Here is a 24,135-nt window from a genome sequence, read left to right on the forward strand (position 1 = left end):
TTCTTGGATTACTAATATACCTTTCCAGACTTTTGTAGAAAACTAAATTTTACACTAGCAAAGTATCTTTACATTTTTACTCTTTGTTACATTATATACAAAGAAACTAAGGCATTTTTCAGTCTTTTTTAACACTCAAGGATATGTATGTTTGTTTGTTTATTTTTGAGAGAAAAAAATGCAAGAGAGAAACATTGATCAGTTGCCTCCTGTACACACCCCAGCCAGGTATTGAACCTGCAGTCTAGGTATGTGCCCTGACAGGGGTTTGAACCTGCAACCTTTTTGGTGTATGGGATGAGGCTCCAACCATCTGAGCCACCCAGTCAGAGCCATTTTTTAGTCTTTGAAACATTAATTTCTCCCTCCAAAAATGAACTTTTGAAAAGTACATGGTAAAAATTACACACATTTTTATTTTACTGTAACCTTTAAAAAGCATTATAGTATTGTCTCTGATGCCCCCTAGCATAAGAAAAAGTTATTTTTAGTATATCAGTCTCTAAGATGAAGAGTGAGAGATTAATGTCCTGTTATTGGCCAGAAGAGAGATGGCAGGATTCTTAAGATCATGGTACTGTGTGGATCGCTAACCCTGTTTCCCATAGAAAATTTCAGTCTTACTGAGAATATTTGCATTAGCATGAAGCTTAGAGAAGATGATAACTATAGTCGATAGGTTTAGCTTAATAAGGTTTATTTAGAAAGAGTGAAGTATGGTAGTACACAGTTGTAATATAGACAATATTAATTTTATAGTGGTGATGTTGAAAATTTTGGTGGATATATCAAGATAGGAAAATTAAGTACCTCAAGCATTTTTGACATGGATAATACTAAAATATAAAAGACTTCATAGGCTATTCTCAGCGATGTAGCATTTTATTAAAAACAGTGATCGCGTGTATTTAAAGAGTGTGAAATGTTTGCTTTAATATTAAAAATTAAAACATTTTTAGTAGAACAATTGCTTATAAATTTAAAATTTGTAAGAATGTGTATTTTAACACTAGATTTGTAACATAGCCAAGTTAGAAGGAAAATTAGCAATGCCATAATAAAGACAATAAAGAAAAGGGCTTATTTTTGTAACACTAAACTGTTATGTGCCTAATGTGTTGGTGGTATACTAGGGCTTCTTAACCCAGCGTATTGGTTAGGATATAATGCCTATGGCTTTTAACAGAGTCAAATTAACATTAGCATAAACAACTTAGTTGACTTCTTTGTCATGTAAAAGTCTACAGACAGGCAGTCTAGGGATCAGTGTTTCTTCTAACTTTTGTTCCACCATCCCTTGGGGTTTGCTCTTTTTCCTGTAGTCCAGGTTGACTTACAATCTTACCTACATTCTAGCCAACAGAAAGGGAAAAAAGAAAATGGTTAAACAGGGCCCCCCAAAATCACATGACTAACACTCTCAACTGATTTGGTCCGAATTTAGCCACATGGCCATATCTAGCTACAAGATAGGTTAGAAAACAGTCTTAAATTCTAGATAATTTTGTATCAAGCCAAAATTCAGGGGTTTCATCACTATATAGATAAAGAGGGTCTATTTATGTATTCTTTTCCTCTGAAATTATTTATAAAAGTTTATAAGGACTTATAAATATGTACTTTTCTGGGGAGAGATTACCTTTTATCAACTTCTTAAAGGGTTTGTGACCCAAGAAAGGTTAGAGCACTTAAATATTTCTTAATATTATTATTATTTCTTAAAATTATTAAGAAATATTTAAAGGAATATTTAAAGAAATATTTAAGAAATATTTCAAGGAACTTAAATTATTTATTTAATATTATCATTTATTTTATTAGCTCCATTCCAATTGATTACAACCTGTATCGAAAATTCTGGTCACTTCAGGATTACTTCAGGAACCCTGTGCAGTGCTATGAGAAGATTTCGTGGAAAACTTTTCTCAAGGTAAGTTGCCAATCTCAAACTGCCAAAAGCCCAATATTCTCAAGCTAATGGCAAAGCCAAATTTTGACTCTTGTCCAGAATACTTATCGCTGTATATTTCTACCTCTTATGTTTTTTAACCTACTTCATAATATACCGAAGCTAAATTGTAAACACCTCAACAACTTTTTAAATGACTTGAGAATTTAAGAGTTACCAGTTACAGCCCTTTTTTAAAACATAGTATTATCAACATGAATTGATGAATTTTTGCTGGATATATTCTGTCTTTGCACAAAATTATTTCAGCTTTTCTGTTAGAACAAGTCTGTAAACTGTGGCCTTGGATCAGATCCAGCCTACTGCCTATTTGTAAACAAAGGTTTTTTGGGCACAAAACCACGCCCATTTGTGTTTACATATTACCTGTAGCTGTTTTTGTGCAACAATAGCAAACTAGTACTTGCAACTGAAATCATAAGAGCCATAACACTAACCCTTCACAGAGAAACTTTGCTAAGCTCTGTTATATAAGAATTCTCTATATTTCTTTTTTCTTGGCTACTTAAAGATCAGTTGTCCTTTTTCATTGTTATAATTAAAATCCAAGGTTAATAGATAGCTCTTAAAAGTAGGATGGTACCCCAACTGGTATGGCTCAGTGGATTGAGTGCCGGCCTATGAACCAAAGGGTTGCCAGTTTGATTCCCAGTCAGGGCACGTGCCTCGGTTGTGGGCCAGGTCCCCATTAAGGGGATGCAAGAGAGGCAACCACACTTTGATGTTTCTCTCCTTCTCTTCTCCCTCCCTCCCCCTCTCTCAGAAAGTAAATGAAATCCTTTAAAACAAAAAGGATGGTATATGTTCTCTGTTGTTTTGAACTGTTTTAATTTTATATGCAGTATTTTTTTGTTTTTGACCACCATCCAAATTCAGGTTAAGAGGTGAATGAAAAATCATCTGAAATTGTCCTTCACCTGGATATTGTTTGACATCATTGTTTTATTTTGTCAGTCTTTAGCACAAGAAGTACTTGAGAGTTTCCACAACTAGTTAGCTAATTTCACTGATAAATTTCTATATACTATCAAAGTATTCCTTTCTCTGTTTGTCTCTTACACAAACTGCATAAGAAATCACATTTCATCGGGAGTAGAGAGTTTATTTCTACTTTTATAATACCGTGAAATCTCATACAAAATAGTTTTACCCTTATCTTGCTATCATAATTTTCTTAATTTACCTTACAACATACATATATGGTAACTGGGAAGAAGTTCTAGGGATTCTGATACAGAAAATCACTAAACAAACTATTGGGCAACAATGCCAAATAAAACTAACTGATATTTTTACCTTGCAGTATTCAGAAGAAGTTCTAGCTGTTTTCAAGAGCTATAAATTAGATGATACTCAGGCCTCAAGAAAAAAGATGGAAGAATTAAAAACAGGAGGAGAACATGTATATTTTGCAAAATTTTTAACAAGTGAAAAGGTATAAATCTTTATTTTTCATTAAAGCATAATAAAATGTTTTTTTTTCTATTGATAGACTTAAGTTCAATAGCAATGTCTCTGGGTTAAAGCTGATAACTTAGTTTTAAAGTCCTATTTCTTCACTGTACAAGTAAGACTAATTTGGTTTCGAAGGTGAAAGAGGCTATTCTGCATTAAGTATGTCTTGTAGATTTACTTTAGAATGGGTGCAGTTTAATTACTTTCAGGTATATATATTTTGAACCTCAAGTTGGGCTATAATTTGCATTTATGAATATATTTTGCAATTAGTTTTTCATTTAGGCACAAATAAGGGAGTTTAAAATTACCTGTTAATCTTATTTATATAGTTAGGTAATTTTGTTCAAATATAAGGGATTTTATAAGCTTCTAGTCAACATGGCACATTGAGTTAGTTTAAACTCACTCTGCTCCAAGTACTTACAGATGGCAGATAAATATATAAAAAGGGAAAAGAGTAACTAAGAAAACTTTGAAGAAGGATATGGCAACAGTTCTATCCAATATTAACACCTATAGAGTTATAGAAATTAAAACAGGTAATTGTTAATACAGGTATAAAGAAGAAAAAAATACTGGGACATTAAAAAGTATAAACTATAGGAAAGTCTAATACACAAAAGAGTTACAAATTAATGACGAAAAGATGGATTATTCTTCATAAATGTTGGCTTGGACAACTCATCCATAGAAAAAATAAAATTTAATCCAAAGCTTAGTATATGCACAGGACAAGGCTCATAAAAGCCTGGATGAGAAGAGTAAAACTATTAAACATTGAGTAGAAAATATACAATATATTTGGAAATGAAAAAGATTTTTTTCAGCCACAAAAAAGACAAATCATGAAGGGAAGGATCAGTACATTGAATACTAAAATGTAAAATTTTTAATAGTAAAAGATATCAGAAACAAATGGAAAGATCTGCCACAAACTAGAAGAAGATATTCACTACCTATATAACTGAAAAAATTGGTACTTTAAACATTCCATTGATCAAACAGTAACCCAGTAGAAAATTGGAAAATTGTATGGACAGGTAATTTACAAACATAGAAACTGAATAGCTAATAAGTTTATAAAAAACACTAACATCACTGGTAGCCAAAGAACTTAAAATGGTGAGATAATCATTTATACTTACCAAATTGAGAAAAATAAAAAACCCCAGCAAATGGTATTGGTAAAGGCAGAGGAAAAAAAGAACTTTCATACACTGCTGGTCGAAGTATAAATTGTTACAACCACTTTGCAAAACAATTTTACAGCTAGTGAAGTTAAAGCTTTCATTCCTAGATGTGATCCCTAGGGAATCCCACACATGTATGTGCACAAGGAAATGGATCAGAAGGTTCATTGTTTGTAAGTTATGTGCTTGTAAGTGAAAGTTTGAACAAACCTAAGTGTTTATGAACAGGAGACTAGGTGGTAAATTTATACAACAGAGTTCTGTGGAGCAGGGGTCAGCAAATCTGGCTTAGTGCCTATTTTTGCAAATGAGTTTTATTGGAGCACAGTCATACTAGTTCATTCATGTATTGTCTGTGGCTGCTTTTGCACTATAAAAGCAGAGGTAAGTACTTGTAACAGAACTTAACGATCCACAAAACCTGAAATAATTTACTAACCGGCCCTTTATAGAAATTGTCAACCCTTAATAGAAATTTACCAACCCCTGAAATAGAGCTACATGTATTAAATTGTTTAAATTTCAACATAATGATGTATGAAAATGGTTTATTGCAGAATAACCTATATATGTAGAGTTCAAAAGCATGCGAATTACATAGATATGTGTAGATACTTCCACATGTAGTAGTAGTAGTAGTAGTAGTAGTAGTATAAAATATGCATGAGAATCATAAACACCAAATGCATGGTCATACTTACCATAGTCGGGGAGGAGATTACGAAGGGGCCTTCAACAGTTTCTATAATAGCCTATTTCTTTAACAAATGTGGAACAAGAGAAAATACTAGGATCTGTTATGTAATTGGGCAGTGAGGCATGGATGTTATATTACTTTACTATACTTGTTGACATTTAAAAATGTCATGATTTGAAAATTGGATAATTCTCAGCTGATGTATAAATAATAACAGATTAGTAGGATTTTTTTTTTAAGATTTTATTTATCTTTTGAGGGGAAGAGAGGGAGAGAAATATCAGTGTATGGTTGTGTCTTGTGCGTCCTCTACTGGGAACTGGCCTGCAACCCAGGCATGTGCCCCGACTGGGAACCATGATCCTTTGGTTCACAGGCGCATGCTCAATCCACTGAGCTACACCAGCCAGGCCAGATTAGTAGGATTTTAATAATGAGAATGGTCTTAAAATTTTGTTTTCTAGAACAAATTTTTCAAATATTTTGTGTTAAAGTGATATAAATGAAATAATACTTTAGTTTTTTACCATTAATATTGTTTACATATATAGTTTATTAATAGAAAGCATAAAGATACCGGAAAAGAATAGCCTGAGCCTTTTAGATTCGTAGTAGTATCAGAACATCTGAGGCATGAGCTAAGATGTACAATAAAAGCTAAAGATTATAAAAGGCCCCTTGTTCAAGAAACAAAGATGGCAAAGAAATATTTGACCCATTGCATAATAAATGGTGTAATTTTTAAAAGAACCAAAGAAAACTAGAACATATATAATTATAGAAGAAAGAATACAGTTGAGTGTGTCAGTTTTGTTCTAAGTTCTGTCTTTAACTAGCTGTGTAACCTTCCAGAAGTCACCTTAATTTCTCGGGTCTGGTTTTCTTAAGCATAATGTAAAGCAGTTAGTTTGAAGGATCACACCTTTCCACCTCCGACTCAGTGTCTTGTTGACTTCTGTTTCCAATCCATTGTTCCTATCAAGAAAAATTATCTTCTGGCATAAAAAATAATTGTGGTAAGGGGGACTTAAGGCTCAAGAGAGATGAAGAGTTAGTAAACAGTAGTCAGCATAGTTCATTTCTTCAATCCAGCAGTTCCTGTCTCCACTTCAAACTATTTGAACTACTTAGGGTCTTCAAACAGGCCAGTCTTTAATCAGAGTTTTTGTACCTCTTGTTTCTTCCCACATATTCTCCAAATTTAGGTTTGCTCCTATGGTTTATAGTTTCCACTTTTTCCAAGACGTCTTCCTAGAGTTGCTTAGGCAAAGAGACAGATGGTGGAGCCTCTCACTGAATTAGCCAACCTGGAGAAGAGTTGCGTAAAGCAGACTTTATGAGGGAAATTGGTATGTTTTATTTTGGGCTAGAAATCTGATCAAGTGTCAGTTGAACATTCAAGCAGAGACAGGTATTCCCTTCTTGAGCATACATACAGATCGGGAGACCAGAAAGGAGATTGAGTTTGAAAGTATAGATTTGGGAGTTACTAGCTTATACATGGCTATTAAAGAAGAAGAGCGTAGGACTGCCAGCCAAAATGGAGGCATAGGTGAGACCACTGTACCTCCTCACACAACCAAGTTTATGAACAACAAGGATGTAGAAACCAGAATGCAACCAGAACAGAGAAAATTGAACTGCACTGAAGTCTGACAACAATAAACCACTCATCCAGACCAATAAACCAGGCAAAGGAGCAAGCAGTGAGACAGACCGCGCAATCCAGGGCCCCAGCGCCAGGAAATAAAGCCTAAAAGCACCAATTGGAAAAACTTTTGGGGGTCGAGGTGCCAGGAGAGGCTCACAAGAGAGTTCGTTGGAGAGGACCCACAGAGTCTTAGAACATACACAAGCCCACCCACCTGGGGAAATCAGCACCAGGAGGGCCCAATTTGCTTGTGGGAAGCGGCAGAGGGGACCGAAATCCGAGAGAGAGCAGAAAAACGACACTGCACCTCTCCGACCCTGCCCCCACATATAGCATCACAACCTCGTGACTGGGTTGCCCCGCCCTGGTGAACACCTAAGGCTCCGCCCCCTCACCATAACAGGCACGACCTGGCCATAAAAAGGCTCAAACAGAAGAATAGTTCAAAGCACTGGTGATCAGCATGCTCACAGAATTGGTTGACCTTGCAAATTATATGAAAAAAGGAAGGCTATGCTAAGTGAAATGAAGGCAAATGCACAGGGAACCAATAGTGATGGAAAGAAAACTGGGACTCAAATCAATGAAGTAGACCAGAAGGAAGAAACAAACCAAACAGAAAAGAATGAAGAAACAAGAATTCAAAAAAATGAGGAGAGGCTTAGGAGCCTCCAGGACATCTTTAAACATTCCAACCTCCAAATTATAGGGGTACCAGAAGGGGAAGAGGAAGATCAACAAGTGGAAAACTTAATTGAACAAATAATAAAGGAGAACTTCCCCAATCTGGCAAAGGCAATAGGCTTCCAGGAAATCCAGGAAGCTCAGAGTCCCAAAGAAGGTGGAACCAAGGAGGAACAGCCTAAGGCACATCATAATTACATTAGCCAAGATTAAAATGAAGGAGAGAATCCTAGAAGCAGCAAGAGATAAGGGGACAGTCACTTACAAAGGAGTTCCCATCAGACTGTCAGCTGATTTCTCAAAAGAGACCTTATAGGCAAGAAGGGGCTGTAAAGAAGTATTCCAAGTCATGAAAGGCAAGAACCTACATCCAGGATTGCTCTATCCAGCAAAGCTTTCATTTAGAATGGAAGGGCACATCAAGTGCTTCTCAGATAAGGTGAAGTTCAAGGAGTTGATCATCACCAAACCCTTATTATATGAAATGTTAAAGGGACTTATCTGCCCTGGTTGGTGTGGCACAGTGGGTTGAGCGCGGGCCTGTGAAGCAAAGGGTCACCGGTTCGATTCCCAGTCGGAGCACATGCCTGGGTTGCAGGCCAGGTCCCCAGTAGGGGACACATGAGAGGCAACCACACACTGATGTTACTCTCCCACTCTTTCTCTTTGCCTCCCCCTCTCTCTAAAAATAAATAAACAAAATGTTTTTAAAAAGGGACTTATCTAAGAAAAAGAAAATAAAAAACATGTACAGTGAAATGACAGCAAACTCACAATTATTAACAACCACCCCTCCAACAAAAACAAACTAAGCAGCCCTGCCTGGTGTAGCTCAGTGGATTGAGCGCGGGCCTGTGAACCATAGTATCGCGGTTCGATTCCCAGTCAGGGCACATGCCTGGGTTGCAGGCCAGTTCCCAGCAGGGGACTCATGAGAGGCAACCACACATTGATATTTCTCTCCCTTTCTCCTTCCCTTCCCCTCTCTCGCAAAAATAAATAAATAAATAAAATAAAAAAAAACAAACAAACTAAGCAAACAACTAGAACAAAAACAAAACCACAGTAATTAAGATCACATGGAGGGTTAGCAATAGGGGAGTGGGAGGAGGAGAAGGGGGGAGAAGGTACAGAGAATAAGTAGCATAGACGGTAGGTAGAAAATAGATGAGGGGGGCAAGAGTAGTGAGGGAAATATAGATTCTAAAGAACTTGCGACACATGTAAATGAATTAAAGGGGGGGTTGAGGAGGTGTGCAGGGTGGAAGGGAAAGAAGGAAACGGGACAACTGTAATGGCATAATCAATAAAACATTAAAAAAAGAAGAGTGTAGGCTGGGAAGAGAAGAAAGCATCAGATTGAATCCTGAAGAAAACCAGCATTTAAAAGGAGAAGGAAGGGAAGAGGAGAGAAAACCATTAAAGAGTAGCCAGTGGGACCAGAGGGGAAAAAAGTAGAAAAGTAGTACCTCCTGGAAGTTAGGCATATCAAGTAGGATGAAGATTATGAAGAGTGTTCATTGGGTTGAACAACAAATAAGTCATTGATGATCTTGACAAATACACTTGCAGTGGATTGGTGCACCAGGTAGTAAGTTGAGGGGTCAGCTGGAAACAGTTCTGTTCAGAAAGGATAAGGTGAGGCTCTTCGGAAGAAGTTATTTAGTGCTAATTGAAAGAAGGGGTTGATACAGGCAGTTAATTGGTGGAATTCAATTAAGGAGACTGGAATGTCCAGATGGACAGTGTTGTGACAGAAAATGAGGAAAACAAGAATGTGGGTGCAACTGAAATACCCAGTTTGATGAATTCTCCTCATTCTAGGGATGTAGTTATCTATTGTGAGAGGGGTAATACATAGTGATTTGGGTAAATGGAAAAGCCTTGAAATAGTTGCTGTAGAGAATAGGAGAGAAAATAACTTTGGGAAATAGGGAAAGATTGCTGATTAGAGACAAAGAGTTTTAGGTTGGAGACAGTGACATAGCAGTGGTACCATCTACGTTGCTGTGTGATTAGTATTTTCTTTCAAGCAGCTCCACCTGCAGCCTAGACTGGAAGCTTTAGCATTGATGCAGAGAAAGGAAATAAAATTGGTTTGATCTAAGGTTGTCATTTTGCTCAATAGATGTGTCAGAAGTATGGGACAGGTGTTGAGACAGTTGGCAAGAAAGTGATAGAAGAGGTAAAAAAAAAAAAGTCTAAACCATGGATCAGCCAACTATAGCCCACTTACCATTGGGTTTTGTTGTTCATTTTAAATGTTTACATAAGTACCCACACAATATCCATAATATGCCCCTTGGCTCAAATAGCTTAAAATATTCTCTGGCCTTCCGATTTAGTTTGCTGACCCCTTATCTAGACTAAAATAGGATTAGAGTAAAAACAGGGTGGGACTAATGATCAGAAAACAGAGGATTTAAGGGACATAAGCCCTCAGGAAGGTCCAAATCTTAGATATATTGAGGCAGCTGAGTGAGAGACCTAGAAGAATAGGAGGTTATAGTTAGAGGATTGTGAAGTAAAGATTTCAAAGCTGGGGTTGTGAGTGAAAACCAGATCCAGCTGTAGCACTGGTAGCTGGGGGCCAGAGGGGCTGTGACTGTCACTGGAGTTTGTGTCAAGGAACTGAGAGCCAAGTGGGGATAGTAAAGTCCCTCAGGAGTCAGAGGAAAGAAAACTAGAAGTATGCTATTCAGTTGGCCAGGTTGGGCGTGGGATCATTAATATGATAAATAACAATCAAAATAGTCTCTAAAGGGGAGTAAAACCTGACTGGAAGCCAAATCATGTTTAAATTTTTGTAAAAGTCATGGGGTTTACTTAAGAGCCAGTCATGTGGAAGAAATGGCTGGTGAGTGTCAGGCTGCATTAGTAGTGAAACAGATAGCCAAAGGACACCTAGGGCTTCCCAGCATCTTACAGGTTACTCATTTAGCGCACACCAGCTTCCCCATTGTTGCTCTGGGTCAGGAAGGCAAAACCAGCACAAATTGGTGGATGTAGACTTCAGCTTTCCTTCAGCCCTGTAGGGTCCTAATAGAATGATAAACTTCATCACTGGAGGTGGTTCTTACAGGAAGAACAGCTAAGGCGCAGGGTTGTTGAAGAACTTTTTCCTAAGAGACCTAGTCCTTTCCTATCTGTGATAATTGAAGAATGATACAATTTTTCTAAAATGTAAAAAAAAAAAAGTCCATTTAATTCACAGATGACTCACCTCTAATTCCTTTCTCTGTATTTATTATTGAGTACCGACTCTGTTGCAGGCACTTTGGGGGGCTCCAAAAATAAGCAACACCCCTTACTGTGTTCATCTATGTGGACCTTTCCTTTAGCCATTATTTCTTTAAATGTGGGAAAGTGGGAAAACCTTTTACTTTTATATTTCTGCCTTTATCCTGACTTCAGGATCACAAATACAACATTACTATCCACTGACACAAATACGTCATGACCTAAATTGGTAAAGAAATCTATGAAGCCACTCTGTCTCGGGTCTTGTGCAGTAGTGCCTCACATACAGTGAGCTTTCAGCAGATGTTTTTTGAATTCTTGAAAGCTTTTATTTCTGTAATAGCATAACCTGTACCTTTGGGCAAAACTGGAATTTAATGTGTTGTTTTGTGTATATGCTTGTTTTTCGAGTAGTTGATGGATTTACAATTGAGCGACAGTAACTTTCGACGACACATCCTATTGCAGTATCTCATTTTATTCCAGTATCTCAAGGGACAGGTCAAATTCAAAAGGTAAGTATAAGTTAATAAATGAGTAGTAAATAGTTTCTAAACTCCAGAGAGAAAGACTTGCTGGCTGATATTTTGTTTTGTTCATTTGTTTTCTTATTTTTTTCCCCTGTGCATTGGGCTTATTTTATGTATAGGGTCACAGCCCAGAAACATTTCTTTTGCAGCAACATTAGATAATTGAGCTTTTGTTAGAGAGACTAGATGTTATTTGTTTTAGAGAAAAGATGTTGACATTGAGTGCCAGGGCTTCCTGGGGGTCCTCAGTGGTATTGGTGGGTAGAGGTCTTGCTCCAGACTTTCATCATCCCCTTCTGGCCTTGTTCGGACCTTCTCCAAACCTGATTTACAAACAGCCAAATATACTTTTTTACAAGGTGTGAGGCTGGCTTAAAAAATGAAAGTTAATCTTTGCAGCACAGAGGAGTTCCAGTTTCTTTGGGATTTCAAACTCCACCTGTGGTCTTGATCGTTTGCTCTTGTACTATCCACAATTAGAGTTCACTGTTACTTGGTGGTGGTTTTGTTAAGTTTGCAAAGAGGTATTATTTGTGTAAACGACATGGCTGTACTACCTGCTGGTTTCAGATTCCACTTTTATTACTCATTAGTAGCAATTTAGCTCTTTCAGACTTGTAATTTTAAGATAATACATAGCAAGCACACAAAATGTTCTCACTTATCCTTCTGTTTGTTGTGGAGGTTTGGTATAACACAGTAGAAAGATCAAGGGCTTTGGAGCCTGACCTAGGTTTGAATTCAAGTTTTATGGCCTTGGGCAAATCACTGAACCTCTCTGGTCTGTTTAGCATGCACAGGTACTCACTCTGAGAATTAAATGAGTACTGCTTGTAGAGTGCTCTGATCTTGGCACGTGGTAGTCTATTAATATTTATTGGATGGCTATAAAGCACCTAACACATAGTGAGAGTTGAATTAATGCTAGCCATTATTAATTTGGGTCTGCTTTCAGCCTTCTCTAGGCTTTTGGGATTTTAGTCATTATATTTTGAATGCATTTTAAAACAGAGGTTTTCATCCCATATTAAACTTACTATTTTAGGAAATATTCACTGTTCTGTTTATATTTAATCAAATTAATTCAGTGTTTTATTCTCCTTCATATACTTCCATGTTTTTAATTCTGACCATCTTATCTTAAGAATGAGGTATAAGAAGTTCTCTTACAATCCTCCCATTTGTGATTTTTCTTGTCTTGCTAATTTTTGACACTTTACATTATGGTTTACTTATATGTTACATATCTAGTGTTTTTTCAAAATAGTATGTAAACCTTATAATTGAATATACATTGCTGTCAACTAAAGCATGCTTTTATTGCTTTGTTTCATAGTTCAAACTATGTTTTAACTGATGAGCAATCACTCTGGATTGAAGATACTACAAAATCAGTTTATCAAGTAAGTTCAACACGCAACAAACCCATGATTGAACAAAATGGAAATTTAGAATTTTCTTTGTTTCAGCCCCAAATAGGAAAATAAGGATAAAGTTAAGCTCAGGTACAAGACCACAAACACTTCTTGGTTCTCTGCCTACAAACCACTCCTATGATGCAGAAAGTTGTTGAAAGCTTAGTATATTCTTTCTAATCACAGCTACTATCTGAAAACCCACCCGATGGAGAAAGATTTTCAAAGATGGTAGAGGTATGTGTTTTATATTTACACAGTATTCTTAGCACCAAATACAATTTCAGAAGCTCCCTTTATGCAAATGTAATGTTTTTGTTTTCCCCAGCATATATTAAACACTGAAGAAAACTGGAACTCATGGAAAAATGAAGGCTGCCCAAGTTTTGTGAAAGAAAGGTAAACCGTATCATCTCAGCCAATATGAGAAATATTAAAATATAATTTGACATGATTATATTATGTAGAGATATGTGTATATGTATCTCATATAAAAAAGTTGAGCTCAGTAATAATACAGCCAATTTATTCGAATTTTTTACCTCAAATTTCATGTGATTAGGCTCCCAGAACAAATCTATATTATTTTTAAATATATTTAATTGATTATGCCATTACAGTTGTCCCATTTCCCCCCCTTCATTCCCCTCCACCTTGCACACCCTCTCCCAACCACATTCCCCTCTTTAGTTCATGTACATGTGTCATAAGTTCTTTAGCTTCTACCTTTTCCATACTATTCTTGCCCTCCCCCCTTTTTTTTCTACCTACCATCTATGCTACTTATTCTCTGTCCCTTCTCCCCCCTTCTCCTCCTCCCACTCCTCTGTTGCTAACCCTCCATGTGATCTCCATTTCTATGGTTCTGCTCCTGATCTAGCTGTCCATTTAGTTTACTTTTGTTTTAGGTGTGATTGTTAATAACTGAGTTTGCTGTCCTTTCACTGGTCGTATTTTTTATCTTCTTTTTCTTAGATAAGTCCCTTTAACATTTCATATAACAAGGGTTTGGTGATGATCAACTCCTTGAACTTCACCTTATCTGAGAAGCACTTGATGTGCCTTTCCATTCTAAATGAAAGCTTTGCTGGATAGAGCAATCCTGGATGTAGGTCCTTGCCTTTCATGACTTGGAACTTCTTTACAGCCCCCCTTCTTGCCTGTAAGGTCTCTTTTGAGAAATCAGCTGACAGTCTGATGGGAACTCCTTTGTAAGTGACTGTCCCCTTATCTCTTGCTGCTTCTAGGATTCTCTCCTTCATTTTAATCTTGGCTAATGTAATTATGATGTGCCTTGGTGTGTTCCTTCTTGGGTCCACCTTCTTTGGGACTCTGAGCTTCCTGGATTTCCTGGAAGTCTAGTTCCTTAGCCAGACTGGGAAGTTCTCCTTTATCATTTGTTCAAATAAGTTTTCCACTTGTTGATCTTCCTCTTCCCCTTCTGGTACCCCTATAATTTGGAGGTTGGAATGTTTAAAGATGTTCTGGAGGCTCCTAAGCCTCTCCTCATTTTTTTGAATTCTTGTTTCTTCATTCTTTTCTGTTTGGTTTATTTCTTCCTTCTGGTCTACTTCATTGATTTGAGTCCCAGTTTTCTTTCCATCACTATTGGTTCCCTGTGCATTTGCCTTCATTTCACTTAGCATAGCCTTCCTTTTTGCATCTAATTTGCAACCAAAGGTCAACCAATTCTGTGAGCATGCTGATCACCAGTGCTTTGAACTATGCATCTGATAGGTTGGCTATCTCTTGGTCACTTAGATGTATTGGCTTTGAGGCTTTGAGCTGTTCTTCTGTTTGAGCCTTTTTATGGCCAGGTCGTGCCTGTTATGGTGAGGGGCGGAGCCTTATGTGTTCACCAGGGCGGGGCAACCCAGTCACGAGGTTGTGATGCTATATGTGGGGGCAGGGTCGGAGAGGTGCAGTGGCGTTTTTCTGCTCTCTCTTGGATTTCGGTCCCCTCTGCCGCTTCCCACAAGCAAATTGGGCCCTCCTGGTGCTGATTTCCCCAGGTGGGTGGGCTTATGTATGTTCTAGGACCCTGTGGGTCTCTCCAACAAATTCCTGTGAGGCTGGGAGTCTCTCCTGGCACCTCAACCCTTATAAGTGTTTTGATTCGGTGCTTTTAGGCTTTATTTCCAGGTGTTGGGGCCTTGGGTTGCATGGTCTGTCTTGCTGCCCATTTTCGCCTGGTTTATCTGCACGTGAATGTGTAACCGGGGTCAGCCAGCCACCTTGCATGGGTTGCGTGTTGCCACCCTGTGCCAAGGTCTGCCACCTGCACACCTGGGTCTGTCAGCCACTGCTTTTTCTGCCTCAGCCCCTCTCTGCCAGCCTCTTACTGGTCTGGGTGAATGGTTGTTGGACTTCTGTACAGTTCAATTTTCTGTCAGTGCTAGTTGTTTTTTTGTTATTGTTGTTGTCCTTAATTTTGGTTGTATGAGGAGGCACAGTGTGTCTACCTACACCTCCATCTTGGCCAGAAGTCTATTATATTAATTATTGCAAAAAAGCTGTATACCCAACTTCTAATAATTTGTACCCTGGTGTGACATTTTTGTCTTTGATGAGTGTCCTATAGTAATACGAATTTTCTATTTTTTAAGGAATAAAACAATAAATTTTCTTTTACATTAAGCACTCTTCCATTTCTGCTGTCCATTTGTAATTCCAGTCTGTTTTGTTCACCACAGAACATCTGATAGCAAGCCAACGAGAGTAGTACGGAAGAGAACAGCACCAGAGGATTTCCTAGGGAAAGGACCCAACAAAAAGATTCTGATGGGAAAGTAGGTTAACCTGTCTCCATATATGGAATGTTATTTTTTATTTTGAATATGTTACAATAAGAACTCTCCAGTTTCTGTGTTTTCCCAGTTTTTTGTGTGTTTGGACATGCACAGATGACTGAGTAAAACATCTCCTATCAATCTATAGGGCCTGTTATGTGAGTTCTTGCAACTAGAAAGGCTTCCAGAACCCATGGTTCTAGGCTGCATCATTTGACCACATGACAGACAGTACCAGTGCTGTTAGATTGATTCAGTTCATTTCGAGTTGTTGAAAGAATCCACAGTCCTTTCTGGTACCTTCTAGTTAACTGTTCACTGCTTTACATTGTGCTTGAATATTTTTAGAAAAAAGTAATGACTATTGATTATCATTTAGTATATGCTCATATAGAAAATTTGCTAAATACAAAAAATTAGTAAAGAAAATTAAAATTCAGCTGTTTAACTTTAGGTATTTTTATAGCTTTAAGACATATGAGGATGTATCCATTAAAAATGTACTTGTTTGTGTCTATTTTGTAGTGAGGAGTTAACAAGGCTTTGGAACCTCTGCCCTGATAATATGGAAGCCTGTAAATCAGACACAAGGCAAGTTTCATGTGGTTCACATTAAGTACTGCTTTTCTCAGATGTTAAGTAGAGTAGAATGGTCTTTTGTCAACTATCAGGAGAGTTCAAAAGAGATTTAAAATTTATTGTGGTTGACTTGGCACAGCAAAATCTGGCTTCCTACAATAAAGCACCTAGAGGTGCTGATAAAATAATTTTAAAAGTCACAACAAAATAAGGATTCATAAAAGAAGAGGGACCTAAAACCAAGGGATAGACTTCTTGTAGCTAGGGAACAATACAGACAATTCCCACTTTGGGGAACCATAGAACTTGGATTTTAACAGCACCAGCCATCAGAAGGTAAGACCTTAGGCCTACACAAACTGGCAGCTGAATTTCCCCTGGATAAAGCTGAGCCCCCTGATGCACTACATTAGCTGTAATAGAAGGGCAAAATGGGAAATGGAGGGGCTTCCCGAAAGCTTGTCTGTTACTATCTGGGCTATGGACATAAAGGAAGAAGTATCTCTGAGAAATTATAACCACAAGTCTGCTATACAACCAGCAGTTAGCTAAAGGGGTGAACTAAAAAGTCCCAGACTTTATGGAGGTCACATCTTCAACCTAAGCCACACAAGGATCCTGCAGATAAAAATATGAAGCTAAATTCACCACCCAAACTTAACATACAAGAAGACAACCAATCTACCATGCATAAGAGTCAGCAGACAAAACAAGCAGTAGAAATTAGCCACTTTGGGAAATAAAACCATCAGATAGAGGCTTAGAATAAGTATATTTAAGATAAAGACATGAAAGATGGAATTGAAAATTAAAGAAAGGAACATAATACTCAGAAAAAAACAGGTGAATTTGAAAAAAATAAATAATACTTCTAGCAATAAGAATTAATTATTTAAAAAATCACCACAAGTCCTGGCTGGTATAGCTCAGTGGATTTAGCATGGGCTGCAAACCAAAGGGTCACAGGTTCAATTCCTAGTCAGGGCACATGCCTGGGTTGTGCGCCAGGTCCCCAGTAGGGGGCCTGTGAGAGGCAACCACACATTGATATTTCTCTCCTGCTCTTTCTCCTTCTCTTCCTCTCTCTAAAAATGAATAAATAAAAGATTTTTTAAAAATAAAAAATCACCATGAAAGCAATACAGAGGTATCAAAAATTAGAAAATATTAAGGAGTAAAAGTCAAGAACAATAGAATGGTAAGGTCCAACAAACATATAATAGAATGTGAATAAAACTCTTTCCCATAAAAGAGAATGGGACAGAGGAAGTAATCAAGGCCATAATGACAGAATTTTTCAGAACTGAGAATCGGCATAAATTCTTAGGTTCACCAAGTACAGACCTAAGTGGGGTAAACAGAATAAATCCTTCTCTCTACACATTGTAGTAGTCACCGGAGAGAAAAAACACCTGCAAAGGAGCAAAGTTAGGCTGGCAGCAGACTTCAAGAACAAAAGGAACCAGACAGTGGAATGATAGCTTCAAAGTGAAAGCATCCACCCAAATTCTGTAACATTGGGTCAGGTGAGAGTGATTGGGAAATAAAGTTACTTTCAGACTAAAGCTGTGAGAATCTGTCATCAACAGTCTTACATTAAAAAGCTGTCAGACATTGAACCCAGAAGCATTATGAAAGTTGCAAGGATCACTATACAAAGACATTGGTAAATACAAATAAATCTCATCAAGGATTCACTGACAAAACAGTAATATTACTAATTGGGAGTTTTAGTTTTTAATTTAATTTTTTTTATTTTTAGAGGGGAAGGGAAGGAGAGAGGGAGAGAAATATCAATGTATGGTTACCTCTCATGCATCCCCTGCTGGGAACTGGCTTGCAACCCAGGCATGTGCCCTGATTGGGAATCGATCCACAATCTTTTGGTTCACAGGCCCGTGCTCAGTCCACTGAGCTACACCAGCCAGGGCTTACTTGGGAGTTATTTTAAAAGGTGGAACTAACCTACTTGATAGAAAGTACCATAAGGAGTGACGACAATTAAAGAATTACAGATGAAGATAGAGATAATAACGATTTCAAGTAAAGCATATTTGCTAAGTTGAGGAAAATACAGAAAATTAAAACAATCAAATAAAAGATAAATGAGGAGTATAGACAGGTCCAAGCAGAATTCCAGTAATGGAAAATCTGAAGAATCAAACAATATATATTTACTTTTTAAAAAAAGCACGTGAATGATAAATGCTCAATTCTAAAGAATGGCTACCTCTGGGGAGAGAGAGAATGAGATTAGGGACGAGTGCATGGTCCCACTCAACTGTATTTGTAGTGTTTGACACTCTAGGCTGGTAGATAGGGCAGAACTTTGGGATGCTTATTACAAAACTAGCAGATGCTTCCAAACACCTGTGAATTGATAGTCTGTCTGCTTGGGATTTTAGTGTGAGCCCTGTTTTGTCTAGTGTGACATCCAGAAGAAAACAAGTGATGGCAACCTTATAGGCCTGTAATGTTTGTTCATCAGTTTATAGAGCATGTTATTATTGTCAGGAAAGGCCTAAGAGTTGATGCTTGATTTTTCTTTAGAGAGCCTATTTTTCTTGTTTTAGTCAAAGGTGTCTTCTGATCAGATCCTTAGATCTTAATTGACTCTGTCTCAAAATTTTATTTCTAAAACCAAATTCAAGATGATGCAATTAAAAACCAGCTGTGCTACGATCACACTGATCTAAAGTAAGCTCAAAGTTAAACTCTGGAAACCTCAGTGGGTCTCGTTACTAGTTTTGGTTTAATTCTGGTTTAAAGGAAAAAAATCTATGAATGGGGACATAGTATGAATTTCCCAGCTTGCTGAAGAAATTTAAATGCTAGTAATATCGTGATACATTCCATTGTATGATAGTGTGTTACATTACGCAGTGCGTGGTAGACAATGCACTGGATTGCCACGCTGCCCCTTTGTGTTCCCCTTTGTGAAGTTGTTTTGAGTTGTTCACTTCGTTAAAATGAGGAGCTCCTAAGTAATCTGTTAAGTGTGGTAACACTAGTTAGAGTCTTTGATTGCCTGCCACCATTTTACAAGTATTTATTAAGAACACATGATCCTCACTGGTTATTTTTTAACATGCAGGGAATATATGCCAACTTTGGAGGAATTCTTTGAAGAAGCCATTGAACAGGCAGACCCTGAGAGCATGGTTGAAAATGAATATAAGTAAGTAATGTTTCTCATTAGCTAATTTTCTCCAACATTTCTTCTTAGGAATTTTATGTATAATAAACTCCTTACTAAGTACTTTTCCTCCTGGGTGAGTTTATGTACCAAGTTCACATTATTACACATCTGATTTCAGTGACCATTCCCACTGATTTACCAAACAGGATTTAAAAATCACTCTTGTTTCAAAAAATAAGAAAAACCCCCTTGAGCCTACATCTCCAACTATTACCTCTTTCTCTGTTCCCTTTCAAATCACAGTATAGGCATACCTTGTTTTATTGTCGCTCTATTACGCTTGACAAATGGCAGGGTTTTTTTTTTAATTACAGCTCACTTTATTGCCATACTTGCTTTTTGCAATGTCTTCGAGGTATACGGGGATCTCCCAACAGTGGCTGATGATTGCTGCCTTCCGTTCCTCACCTCCCATTGTCCTCAGTCCACTCCTGCTGGGCTCTCTGCTTGTCAAATAGCTCTTAATCAAGGTCACCTTTATTTTGACCTCAGCACCATTCCCTGGTCGATCTCTCCCTGTTAGGTAACATTTTCTTCCCTTGACATCCATGAAAATACAATTTTGTGTCACTGCTTCTCAGCCTCTATTCCTGGCTTCCCAACCCTCTGCCTAACTCTGGAATTGTGGAGGAACTCCGGGTCTCAGTCTCAGGTTCTCCAACTGTATTTTCTCAGTTACACACAGCCCCCGTGGTTTTGAATAGGCCTTATGGTAGTGTGATTTAAGGGTAAGGTCCATCTCGTCAGAGGGCCTAGGTTCCATTCCTTGGACTCTCTACTACTTAACTGACTAGGCTACTTGGGCTAGTCCTCGTACCCATACAAGCCCTGTTCCTGTTCAACCCAAAAGGCATTTCTCCCCCAGGACCTCTGTACTTATTTGCATGAAACTTCCTTCATGGTAAAATCCCGTGGTTTGCTCGCATGTCAGCTGTCATTCTAAATATTCAGCCGTTTTCCCTGGCCAAGCTCTTCCCCTTTCCCTCTGTAATGCAGCCCTGTTGTGTCTGAAATTCACGTTTCTCCTCACCACTATCTGAAATTGTCTTATACCTATGTGTCAATGGTGATGCTTGGCAACGAATTCCACATTTACTCCGTCAGTTACTTCTTAAGCACTTATATAACTCTAAGGCAAAAAACTGTTCTTATTTCCGTTTTGCTGTTAGGGAAATTAAGGCAGAGGGTAAATAATGTACTGACATTCTCAGCTAGCCAGTGGCAGAGCCAGGAAAAGCACAATGGCTTTGAGGGTCCTACTTGAAGCACTGCTGCAGTGCCTCCACGTTCAGGGCGAACTCACCGTCTCGACTCCTGAATGCCCAGTTCAACAGTATTTGTTGAAGGAATGAATATTGCTTTACTATTGCTACATAAGATTAGGTAGATTTTTCTTTTAAGTGGTAGCTGTCTAAGATCAGTTTAAGAACTTGGATGGTATGGATCTCCCAGTTCAACAGTATTTGTTGAAGGAATGAATATTGCTTTACTATTGCTACATACGATTAGGTAGATTTTTCTTTGAAGTGGTAGCTGTCTAAGATCAGTTTAAGAACTTGGATGGTATGGATCTCTGAAGAATAAGAAAGTTTATGTGTATAATTTGAAAGGGGATAAAATGCTTAAAAGACTCAAATTGTTTAAACAGAAATGCATCAGAGAAGAATGCTCATAACTGTTTAGGCAAAGCTGTTGATAATCTAACAATCTGGAGGGGAGGGGATTTCCAAATGACTCCCAAAACTCCTCCTGCAGCTTGGCTGCTTCGGGAGCTTTGTGATTTCCCCGAGGTGTCCATTTCTCACCTCACTGGGAACCACCTGTTACCGCTTTGCTTCATTAGGGAACAGTTCATGGACACTGGTCTCGGCATCACTGCTTACTCTGTTGGCTATCGGATAGCTGTCTTGTAGTTTTGGAGCCATTTTTATTCATTGAGATTGGACTGAGCAAATTAAAGTTTGGACATTACGTAATTAGGAAACCAAATATGGATGAAATTAACATGATCGAAACTGTCGAGCCTTATAGTCTGGAACCCACACCCGTAAGTGACATTGCTAGTATGGCTGTCAACTCCCGAAACATGATGAACCTATTATGATTCATCTCTTTTTTCCCTAAATAACTAAGTAGATGATTTCAGTCCTGCATGTATACATGCATGGACACACACTTTTTAAAATTAAGTAAAATACACACAAACTTTTAAAATGCCTCTTCAGATTGTTGGTTTCTATTATAAGTGAACTGCACAGAGATTTTTTTTAAAGATTTTATTTATTTATCTTTAGAGGGGAAGGAGAGAGGGAGCGAAACATCAACTATGGTTGCCTTTCGTGCATCCCCTGCTGGGAACTGGCCTGCAACCCAGGCACGTGCCCTAATTGGGAATCGAACCGCAGTCCTCTGGTTCGCAGGCCCATGCTCAATCCACTGAGCTACACCAGCCAGGGCTCTGCACACAGAGATTCTTTATGAACATGATCAAAATGAAAATAATGGTGCTGAGGCTACTTACAGAATTTCGCATGGTAAATTACATTAACTAGAAGGGAATAGAGAAATAAAGAACTGTAAATTGTAAGATCAACATCTCTTTTTACAGGGCTGTGAACAATTCAAACTATGGTTGGAGAGCCCTGAGACTACTAGCACGGAGAAGTCCTCACTTCTTCCAGCCAACCAACCAGCAGTTCAAAAGTTTGCCAGAATATCTCGAAAACATGGTAATAAAGTTAGCCAAGGAATTACCAGTAAGTATTACAGATCAATATTTTAATACCCTTTCGTTGATGTTATCATTACTTGAGCAGAGCTGAATTTAGTTGATCATATGAAAAAAATCTACAAACTCCCATGTTTTAGAATGAGGAAAAATGAATTTGAGGATACATTTTACAGGAAGTACATAAACTAATCAACTATAATTCTTTTTTATACAGCCTGTAATTTAGTATAAGTCAGTAATACTTTTGAGTAAACTATTACCATTTTTCCTGTTTGTTGTTGCAGTATATTGTCTTTTATCAGAAACAGGGTAGCAGTAAGCAGTTTGTCCTTTATTTGCTCTTTTCCAATAAAATTTTCTCATTTTATTGCTACAGTATGGTACTAACTGTACATAAAACCTAATAAAATCATCCAAAAAATTTTAAGGACACAGTTGTTCAACCTCAAGTCTTTCCTAGACCATAGTTTCTACTATTACTATATGGTAGGGATTTGAAAATCATTATACCACCCTTTTCACTGGCTCCCTTTTTCTCAGGTTGTGGGGGGCAAAGGGAGTCTTTCCAGCTTCCGGGTCTTCCGGTCTGCTCCTGCAGATGAACACTGTCTCGTTTGTGGTGCTTACCTAGCATTCCCATGTAACACGCTGTGGGGTAAAATTCCGGACCCTGAACTTAGAATGTCAATCACACTTACAGATGTATCCCCAATTGTTTTAGAAGTTGGCGTTCTTTTAAACAATCTCCTTATTTTAGCCTCCTTCTGAAGAAATAAAAACAGGTGAGGATGAAGATGAGGAAGATAATGATGCTTTACTGAAGGAAAATGAAAGTAAGAATTGAATTTTCTTGGCTATTTTACAAAATTGGAAAAGATTGTGGTTCTTTGTTGAGAGGTACGTTATTTAGTTTGACATACTTCTCAGTTTCTACAGTGTATCTCAGCTGTTTCTTATAGTGAGGAATGTAAACACTGCTTGACAATAACTTAAGTATTACATTTTATACAATAAAATTGGAAGTGACGGGAAGATACTGTACATCTGAAGGCTAATTCTTGTGGGGAGTAGAGGCGGACAGCTGGTTTCAGAGAGAACCTTCATAATTATAAAGAGGCAACAGCTTTAGCTTTGAATATTGATTTCCTAATGATCATGAATGTAAGAACAGTATTTCATGGAAAATATAAAAAAATTTTTAAAATAAAGCATATTAAAGGGATTAATATATCACTGGCGCCCTCTCTTCCCATTTCTTTTGTATGCTTTGAATTGTACATATCCTTGTACTCTGTACATAATTTACATTTCCTGTGTTTTTTAGGCCCTGATGTTCGGAGAGACAAACCTGTAACAGGAGAACAAATAGAGACATTTGCCAACAAATTGGGTGAACAATGGAAGATTCTGGCTCCCTACTTAGAAATGAAAGACTCGGAAATTAGACAGATAGAGTGTGACAGCGAAGACATGAAGATGAGAGCTAGGCAGTTACTAGTTGCCTGGCAAGATCAAGAGGGAGTACACGCGACGTCCGAGAACCTGATTAATGCACTGCATAAGTCTGGATTAAGTGACCTTGTAGAGAGTCTAACTAATGACAACGAGACAAATAGTTAGCTTATTTTTTTTTATTAAAACTGTGATAAGATTTTGTTACCAAGCAGCATTTGATAAGAGGTCCACTGGTTTTGGTAAACAATAAACATTTTTATAACAGTTGTTGTACGGTTGGCTGGTGCTCCAAGAACAACAGAACACATTGGCTCTTGATAACTGACCTCAGGGTTTTGGGAGGAGGGTGGAGTAAGTTGGGGAAATGGCCAAAAGTTAGTGACCTTGATCAAGGTCGTGACATTTTTGTTAAATAAATATATGCTCATAATGAAGTAAGTGATATTTAGGGTCATGATGGTTCCTAAAATACAATATGAAAATTAGTTTCTGCATGCCATTAGTAGTTGTAAAATTTAACCTGCTATTCTGAAACTCCCAGAATAAGA

The 24,135-nt window shown here is 37.8% G+C and overlaps 1 protein-coding gene across 1 annotated transcript in view; it reads left to right on the plus strand.

Annotated features, from left to right (window-relative positions):
- The window catches only part of THOC1 (THO complex subunit 1), a 48,465-nt gene extending 24,614 nt beyond the window's left edge, over positions 1 to 23,851 (plus strand). The window contains exons 10-21 of the mRNA XM_037158396.2: positions 1,822 to 1,930; positions 3,273 to 3,404; positions 11,304 to 11,404; positions 12,756 to 12,822; positions 13,021 to 13,071; positions 13,163 to 13,233; positions 15,528 to 15,623; positions 16,149 to 16,214; positions 19,297 to 19,380; positions 22,010 to 22,157; positions 22,890 to 22,965; positions 23,457 to 23,851. Coding sequence (XP_037014291.1) covers positions 1,822 to 1,930; positions 3,273 to 3,404; positions 11,304 to 11,404; positions 12,756 to 12,822; positions 13,021 to 13,071; positions 13,163 to 13,233; positions 15,528 to 15,623; positions 16,149 to 16,214; positions 19,297 to 19,380; positions 22,010 to 22,157; positions 22,890 to 22,965; positions 23,457 to 23,752 — 1,297 coding nt within the window. The 3' untranslated portion in view covers positions 23,753 to 23,851. The remainder of the gene's footprint in view (positions 1 to 1,821; positions 1,931 to 3,272; positions 3,405 to 11,303; positions 11,405 to 12,755; positions 12,823 to 13,020; positions 13,072 to 13,162; positions 13,234 to 15,527; positions 15,624 to 16,148; positions 16,215 to 19,296; positions 19,381 to 22,009; positions 22,158 to 22,889; positions 22,966 to 23,456) is intronic.
- The last annotated feature ends 284 nt before the right edge of the window (positions 23,852 to 24,135 follow it).

Source organism: Artibeus jamaicensis, unplaced genomic scaffold, assembly GCF_021234435.1.
Source record: "Artibeus jamaicensis isolate MK-2021 breed Jamaican fruit bat unplaced genomic scaffold, CSHL_Jam_final contig_354, whole genome shotgun sequence".
In the NCBI taxonomy this organism is placed as follows: domain Eukaryota; kingdom Metazoa; phylum Chordata; class Mammalia; order Chiroptera; family Phyllostomidae; genus Artibeus; species Artibeus jamaicensis.